The sequence below is a fragment of the Ruditapes philippinarum genome, unplaced genomic scaffold (genome assembly GCF_026571515.1).
Source record: "Ruditapes philippinarum isolate M1 unplaced genomic scaffold, ASM2657151v2 ctg1518_1_1_1_1, whole genome shotgun sequence".
Lineage (NCBI taxonomy): Eukaryota > Metazoa > Mollusca > Bivalvia > Venerida > Veneridae > Ruditapes > Ruditapes philippinarum.
The window spans coordinates 116,008-125,342 of NW_026859061.1; the positions used below are offsets into that span (position 1 = coordinate 116,008).

Below are 9,335 nucleotides of genomic sequence, written 5' to 3' on the forward strand. Positions count from 1 at the left end.
GGAAAAGATCAATAGCACCTACAAAGTGAAAGCCGCTGAAAGATATGTCTCGTACTACCTGTTCTGGTAAACTAATTAACTATAAAACAATCAGAGATAATAGAATATCCTGGAGCATGTGCCTATTATTTTCTTACCAGGTAAGTTATTGCCTTGCACTTAATTGCTTTCCTTCTTAAAACAATATTTCCAGAATCAGATTTTGTAGTTTTCTTTATGATGTCTGCACGGAATAATTTTATATTTTTTGTTGTTGCTAATTAGTCAGATATTTTTCTTTTATTTTAAACTTTATTGTTTGTTCATAAATTATGCATTCTTTGCTCCTTTTCCAACAATGAAACGATCTGGCCTTCTGGTAAATATCGTTATTTAGATTTTATTTCAGAATTTATTTTCAAATGAAATGGTGGGAAATGTATTCCGGTATTGCGCGCATGTTTCGGTTAAATGAATTTTATAGGCATGAGAAATTATTATTTATTATTGCGAGCTCTGTTATACTGGAATACTAAAATCACAGAATGAATGAATGATAAACATGCCCACATATATATCGTAACAGATGCTAGCTAGTGTTGGCAGTTTTTTATTTGTTTGGGTCGTCAGATTATTTAATTATTCATTTCTTTATTCAAATAAATAAATTTATTTATTTATAACATCTTCTTTCTTTCTTCTTTCTTTCTTTCTTTCTTTCTTTCTTTCTTTCTTTCTTTCTTTCTTCTTTCATTCTTTCTTTCCTTCTTTCTTTTTCTATTTGCACATGATATCTTTACATCATCTATTTTGTATGCTTTTGAAATTTACGTTATTCAACAAATTATTTAAAGATACATGCATTTACTGAATGAAATATATCAAATATATTTCACTGTACGTTATTTACCAGGTCGAAACTCGGTTTACATTTCTTCCTGCTACCTTAAAAAACTTCAGCTTCATCTTCAGCTTCAGACGGCATCCATGATCCTTCGAGTCTGTGCGAAGACAATAGTTAAAACGAATGCATGTAAAAGTTGAATGTCAAGGTAGAGTTGAATTTCAAGAAAGTTCGGAGATCTGAGTTCAAGCTAGATTCGTTGGGCCGATCAGTTGTTAGCGATCAGTTGGCTAATCAGTTGGGCCGATGATTAGGTATATTAGATTTTCCTTTCGTCTGCTTGATGTCTTAATAGTGTGACACGAATTTTATATAGGCAAGTTTTATTCTATAATTAATTTATTTTATTAATACGCTTGATTACTATTGTTTATTATTATTATTATTATTATTATTATTATTCGTAATCGTATTATTATTATTATTATTATTTTTATTATCTTTATTATTATTATTATTATTATTATTATTATTATTATAAAGAACAATAATATGCGAAGAGTAGAGATGTTACTTTATTTGGAGTTCCTTCCCCTGATACTACCCGGGCAAGGTGAGAAGCGGGTATACACTACGATATAAATAGCAACACGTATACGTACATGTATGTATGAAATGTGTGGTGTTTACATCAACAAATTTATACATAATGATTAATGACTTATTAAAGGTGTATCCCAGGGGCGTAGCTAGGGCGATTTTAAATATACGCACAAATGTACACGCAGGAGAACAAGGGGGGCGAATAGCCCCTTGCAGGTCCAGGGCAGAGCCCTGGTGGGGGTTCTGGGGGCGAAGCCCTCGTAAGCCCCCCCCCCCCCGGATTTAGTCTTTAAAGGAGGATTTGATTGATATACAATTTCACGTGCATTTAATATTACATAAATGTGGTTTAAATCCAAGATGGCATTTTTTATTAAAAACATAATTACACCCAGGGAGCTACTAAACGCTGGCTCTTTCTTATTTAAATGAGAGCCCTCGATACTTCCGTTGTAGAGCTCTAGACCAAAACAAAGCTGAAAAGTTTGATAACAGTTTCTTAAACTATCCGATTTAAAAGTTGTGTATAGATGAGACTGGAATAAATAAATAAATATTAAAATCAATAATATGTAGTTATTGGCGAATGATTACTGTACGAAGGACACAGTCGTAAACTAGCGCGAAATGCTTGGTTTAACACGTCCTTAAAAGAACATATGTATTAAACTAATATAGGGTAATTCTACTTTCGGTTTAGCCAGACTTGTTAAGTATCTTGATATTATTTTACACATTTATAGAAATTTAATTTATAAATATGACATATTATATATACTCATTTTTAGTTATTTGTCTCAGTTTAGGGATAATATTTTATACACAAAAAATGGAGACGTTACAACATGATTCTGCTCATGTACATGGTGAGTGTTTATATTTTTACGGTTCAAATTTAAATCAAGTAAATTAAATTCAGTTTTAGGCATTTAGACAGGTTAAAGTGACATTATGCCCATTCAAGGGTATACAGTGCGTGAACAGGTGAAAGACAAAATAAGTTTTTATATTGCCATAATTCCTTTTAATTTAATAATTTACTTCATATAAACAATAAATAACCCCTGGATCGGAACTGAATTTCTGTAAATATCAATTAGAACTTACCTGAAACGTTTAGTTTATAAAAAGACTGAGGCAGTCTTTTTATATTTTAGGCAGATTTTAAATTTTATCCTAAACCTTTTCCAAAAGAAACTGTTGGTCAAACACCATTTTAATAGTCAATCTTTTGAAATAGAAAGTCAATTCAGCTCAAATGGACTATGAAAATATGAGCATAATGTCACTATGATAAGTCTACTATTAACACCGTCAATTTCTGTTTATTATACTTTATACATCCCTGGTGTTCCTACTTTCGATTTTGATTTTCATAAATACATATCTGCATTTTATGGTGGCTGATTTGTGCCATGTGGTATTTTCGCTCTGCCAAGGTCAAAACACGATAAAACGACAAAGTGGCACACCAGCCACCATAGCATCTATTTTTTATATACCGATCAGATACAGCTCGAATTCGCTATTCCTTTCATTGGCGTCCGCGCTGAAGCGCGGCGCCCCTCATGGAATGAGAAAGGGCAATTGCAACTTCTCGGGCATTTTAGTCGGGTATGATAGCCGATCATTCCGATTGGTATGATGGTTTTTGATTATTAAAAATGAAATGTCGCGATATGTACAATGAATATGGGACTGGAGAATTTCGCAATGCAAACATATTAAAATGAAATAATCTTTTCCGCTCTTTGGTATATTTTTATCAATCATTTTGTAGTACACAGTGGATTATTATGGTATGTTATTGTTGTACATGTATCCGAAAGCTGTAAATAGAATGGTGACCTTAACATTGTGAAAGTCCGAAAATCTATTTATAGAGGGATGTACTACCTATCGGTAATTCCCGGTCCCTCCCGGTCTATATTTACTAGAGGCCAGCGAATAGTATTACACGTTTACTGTCCGGTCTCTCCCGGTTTTAGAGTAGATGTTTGATATCGTTACAGATAAATAAGTTTTCTTTCCAAAATGAATGTTTATCACTTAGTATGGTTACATAATAAATAAACACAGACCAACTCTCAAATTTATTGATTATTATTATCACGGATTTATATAATATAAATCCGTGTTATTATACATAAACATACAATTCGAAAAAAATACAACAACAATAGCATGTTACATTTTATTTATATGAGATAAAAACACTAAATATGTACAATAATTGAGTAAAAAGGTACATTTTTATGGTATTAATATGACACCATCAACTTTGAAATTTTATATAATTTGTTAATCGCGTTAAGTAAAGATGCTGAAGAATTATTCTATGTTAAAAATAAGATTTTATGAATTATTCAATTGATTGATATTTAAAAATTGATAAAGAAAAATACAAATGTACATGTACATGGTTTAAGAATAAACAATATGATATATTGAAAGATTAACCATAATTTACTGGCTTTTTCCAGTTAATTTTGACTTATAATCGTCGGTCAATATGACAATTGAATTCTTAAAATTTATTTTAACAATTTTAATAACAAAAGTAGTAAAAGAAAAAACTCAGTATTAAAATAGCACATAAAACACACAAAAAAGAATAAAATATGTAAAAAAATATTAAAAAAGATATTACAATTATTATCCCCCGCCAAAAGGCGGAGGGATATAGAAATAGTCTTTGTCCGTCTGTCCTTCCGTCCGACTTTTTTGTCCAGATCATATCTCAAAAATTATTTAAGGTATCAACTTGAAACTGCGTAGGTGGATATATCTCATTGAAAGGAGTGCATTGCACAAGAATGATTACTCTACCCTGCATTATTTTTGAGTTCTTGCCCTTTCAAAATTAATTTTTGTCCAGAGCATAACTCAAAAAGCCTTTGAGATATCAACATGAAACTTCATAGGTGGATATATCTCACTCCGGAGGTGTGCAGTGCATAAAAATGATAACTCTACCTTTAATAAATTTTGAGTAATTGCCCTTTGTTATTTTTCATACTTAACTTTTCCCCTGAGTGGAGCATAACTCAAAAGTGTTTAAGATATCAACATGAAACGTCATAGGTGGATAGATCATATTGAGGAGGAATGCTTTGCGCAAGAATGTTAACTCTTCCCTTTATAATTTTTGAGTTATTGCCCTTTGTTCTTTTTCATGCTATTTTGTCCGGAGCTTTTATCAAAAGTATTTGAGGTATCACTTTGAAACTTTATAGGTGGATAGATCTCATTGAGGAGGAATGCAATACACAAGAATTATAACTCTACCCTGCATAATTTTTGAGTTATTGCCCTTTGTCAGTTTTCAAAATTAATTTTTGTCCAGAGAATAACTCAAAAAGCCTTTGAAATATCAACATGAAACTTTATAGATGGATAGATCTTACTCAGGAAGTGTGCAGTGCATAAAAATGATAACTCTACCTTTAATAAATTTTGAGTAATTGCCCTTTGTTATTTTTCATACTTAACTTTTCACCTGAGTGGAGCATAACTCAAAAGTGTTTAAGATATCAACATGAAACGTCATAGGTGGATAGATCATATTGAGGAGGAATGCTGTGCGCAAGAATGTTAACTCTTTCCTTTATAATTTTTGAGTTATTGCCCTTTGTTCTTTTTCATGCTATTTTGTCCGGAGCTTATCTCAAAAAGTGTTAGAGGTATCAACTTGAAACTTCATAGGGGGATAGATCCCAATGAAGAGGATTGCAGCACACAAGAATAATAACCTACCCTGCATTATTTTTCAGTTATTGCCCTTTGTTATTTTTCATGCTTATTTTTTTATCCAGAGCATAACTAAAAAAGCCTTTGAGATATCAACAGGAAACTTCATAGGTGAATGTATCTCACTCAGGAGGTGCGCAGTGCATAAAAGTAATACTCTACTCTTCATAATTTTTAGTTATTGCCCTTTGTTACTTTTCATACTTAATTTTTCACCTGAGTGGAGCATACCACAAAAATTGTAAGAGGTATTAACTTGAAACTTCATAGATGGATAGATTTCATTGAGGACGAGTGCAGCACACAAGAATAATAACCTACCCAGCATTATCTTTCATTTATTTCCCTTTCTTATTTTCAGCCATCAGTATTCACATTACCAAAATACCACTTTAAATTGAATCATTCTGCTCTACTACATATACATTCTTCCAATGAGCAAACACATTCGGCGGGGGATGGCCATGCTAACATTGCTCTTGTTATATAATAAAACAATTATGCTCAACATGATCAACATGTTATCGCATGGTTTCGACCTTTTTCTTTGTTCTTACTAACACATTATACTCAGTACATTTCAATGAGCATTCGAAAATTGTATTGATATGTAGCAGTACAGTTTTTTCATTGATTCATATAGGAAAAACCTCGACTGCTATATAGCAGTTGAGTTTTTTCGCCCATGTTTATATCAGTGTAGTTTTTTTCACAGAGACTCGTATATATATATAATCAATAAAATAAAATAAAATAAGTAAATAAATAATTAAATAAAATACAATGAAAACTATTACCAAAGATTATTAATACACTTGTTACTATATATAGTAACAAAATTGCCTATGATTTCAACTGATTATTAGTGTCACGTGACCTATTATGAGTTTGCGGCCCGGGCCGAGAACTAGTTATCAGCCCGCAGAACATGTGCACGTGCACAAACTGAAACAATGACGTCATATTTTACGTCATCAAACAGTTAACTGTAAAAGTGAAAGTAGGTTGTCAGCACGAATCGCTTTATTTTTATTATGATAGCTTAAGCGTATTTAGTACAAACACATTTTTGTTACTATTGAAATTTGAAGAAATAATACGACAAATTCATTCCGAAAAAAACAACAACAAAAACTTGATTCTAGATTCTACTGCTTTGAACACACAAACATCTATAAACAGTAAACATCTCTGCACAGAATAGTAGAAGAGTAGACAAGAATTTCAACGAAAGAACTTTGTTGTTTGTTTTTTTTTTTTAAATGCTACTATTAGATCTACCAAGTGTATTAAAGACATTAATACACGTCAGAGTAGGGCCGGAAGGTGATAATCGGCCCTGAATGAATAATGGCCATCGGGCTAAAGCACTCGGGTCCATTATTCATTTTGCGGGCCGATTATCACCTTCCGGCCCTCTCCTGTCGTGTATTAACCTCTTATTAATGATATGAAATTTACTCTTATTTAATCAAAAGGTACATCCGTTGAATAAATTATTTCCACTGAAAAAAGCCCTTAAATCTTGAATCAACGTTGGTAACATTTTACAATCTGCCTCTAACATTGGATGTCTTTTCTATATCTTTTTTTTTTGCGGCAGCGAAAACAGCTTGAAAAAACTGTTATCATAAATAGCTATAATGTTGCTAACGATTTATTTATTTATTTATTTTCGTTACAAAAAAAAAACAACAAAAAAAAAACATCATGCCATTTCGATAAAATAGTTTTAGTATATGAAACTCGTTAGTTACGAGGATATAACATTGGCTGGGCGACATCTCAGGATTTTTCTGAAAAATATTGTTTCGGCCTAACGGCCTCGCCATTTTTTTAGCAGGAACATCCCTTGATGTCGCCCCAGCCGGTGTTATATCCGACTCTTTTCATATACTTTAACTATTACGTAATATAACCAGTGTCATATTTTTACTAAGTGTGAACATACACCTTCGCTAATATTAGCCGAAATTGTCAAAACATGTTGCAAATTGAATTCAGAGTTTAATTGACAATAATATTCAGCCTGTAATCATCATATTATTATTGGATTTCCACGCCCCTGGTTACGGAAGGATAACTTTTGAATGATTTAAATGACTTTCGTTGCAATCAACTTGTTAATAATAGAGTTATGTCCCTTTTTATGTGAATTATTGGTTTCTGCTGCATAACTTTTAAAAGATTTCAGTGTCTGTGTTGATGCTTGGCAAGTACATGTTTGTTATATTAAAACACAGGTCAAGTTCGATTTTGGCTACAACAAACCAATTATTGATAATAGAGTTACACCACTTTTTAAGAAAAAAAGAAATTGTCACTTAAGTGAATGTCATCAGCATTCTTTAACAGTTAAACTTTCTGTTACTGGAACATTTGTTTTATTACTTCATTACTTCAAAGACCATTCTATTACTTAAGATACGGTTATCAAGAATTTCTGTCTTTCAGTGTCATGCAGTTGGAAAATCAGACATGCACAATCTCTAAATAAGCCTAGTACAAAGTCAATTCTAAATACTCTTATTTCAGCCATTCAAACAGAAACCGCCACCACTCTACTATCTCTTAAAAAAGAAATTGACGCTTTCCGCGCGGCGCTGAATGACGAACAGAAAAAGAAAGACTCTCTGAACGGTGTAATAGATAAACTGCGGGCCGAGCTTATCGAGGAAAGAAACAAGCGAAAACATTTTGAAGAAACAATCGCAAGTCAACAAACTGAACTTGAAATAGTAAAGGTAGCGATAACATCTCAAGAACATGGTCTAAAAGCTATTGGACCACGCATTGCATTCTTTTTCTCCAATAATTGTTGGTATCGCACCGTGGGCGACTATTATATTTTCGAACGTTGAAACAAACGAAGGTGGGGCATACAACAACGCTACTGGAGAATTTGTTGCCCCCAAAGCTGGTTTGTATGTCTTCTTCAGCACGATCCTGGCTGGTCCGGGACTTATTATTGAAACAGTGCTACAGGTCAATGGCAACAACAAAATGCTAATATACTCTGGCGGATCCGCGCGAGGGTCTGGTAGCAATATGGCAGTACTCCCTCTCAAAGTTGGCGATGTTGTTAAAATGGTTAAACACGGACCTTGGGGTTCAAAACCGTTTACAATACATCACCACTGGAGCACATTTTCTGGATTTTTATTGAAAGCAGACGAAATATGCAAATGAGACGTATCACGTAGACCGTCACGTTTACCCGTCGTTAAAACGGGTTTGGTCGGATTTCAGCCACAAAAATTAAAATATATATACATGTATAATTATGACATTAACACAAAAATATCTCGCTCTTTTTGTAAATATTTACATAAGCGGCTTTGTAGCTATGTAAGCGGCAATGTGCTTCAACAGTGTCAGACTAATAATTAACACAATGTCCAGTTTTGGTTTAAATTAAAGTAAAACCAAGACTTTTATAGGAAAACATACATCAAAGTGAATTTTCAACTGTATATCTACTGATGAAAAGTAAAATCGTACATGTATTAACATTTAAAGTCATGTGACGCTCAGTTTTGAAATAAAAGAAATCTAACTAAGTATTCCTATTAAAAAAGGGTTTTTCACCTGATCAGCCAGAAATTAAGTCCCTGCAAATTTAACGTGTACACTGCTAAAGTTCTTTAATGATTAATTTGGAATAATTTTGCTTAGTTTATACTGATTTATTTTAGTTTGATTGTTTTGGAAGCTATAAGCTTATTTTATTGAAACACACTCGAATCCGTTCCTGGAACCAACAGCACTAATAAATGAGTGCAGAGTTCCTTGCTAATGGAAGCAACGGCTTGCCCCTGACGGGGTTTGATCCCACGCGGCCTTAGATTACTAGTCTGACGCGTTAAACACTCGAACACGCCGCCATCATTATGTCCGTGAAGTACGCGGGCTAACGGGCTAGCAGTCTAGCGGGCTAACAGTATGAACTGAGCGGGCTAGCAGTCTAGCGGGATAACAGTGTGAACTGGGCGGGCTAGCAGCCTAGCGGGCTAACAGTGTGAACTGGGCGGGCTAGCAGTCTAGCGGGCTAGCAGTGTGAACTGGGCGGGCTGGCGGGCCAGCGGGCTAAAATCTAAAACTTTATTGATTGAACATAAAAACGTTATGATACATTACCTGGCAGTGTGAAGTGGGCGGG

General features: G+C 33.5%; 1 protein-coding gene across 1 annotated transcript; it reads left to right on the top strand.

Moving 5' to 3' along the window:
* Window positions 1–2,084: 2,084 nt before the first annotated feature.
* On the top strand, window positions 2,085–8,367 carry LOC132755036 (uncharacterized). Its single transcript, XM_060745817.1, has 2 exons — window positions 2,085–2,292; window positions 7,712–8,367. Exons 1-2 carry the CDS (start codon window positions 2,187–2,189, stop codon window positions 8,035–8,037), a joined length of 432 nt encoding a protein of 143 aa, XP_060601800.1. The 5' UTR covers window positions 2,085–2,186; the 3' UTR covers window positions 8,038–8,367.
* The last annotated feature ends 968 nt before the right edge of the window (window positions 8,368–9,335 follow it).

Coding starts and splice junctions, on each gene's coding strand:
- LOC132755036 (XM_060745817.1), top strand. CDS start 2,187: ATGACATATTATATATACTCATTTTTAGTTATTTGTCTCAGTTTAGGG. Junction 2,293..7,711: donor TGATTCTGCTCATGTACATG/GTGAGTGTTTAT, acceptor CTCTTATTTCAG/CCATTCAAACAGAAACCGCC.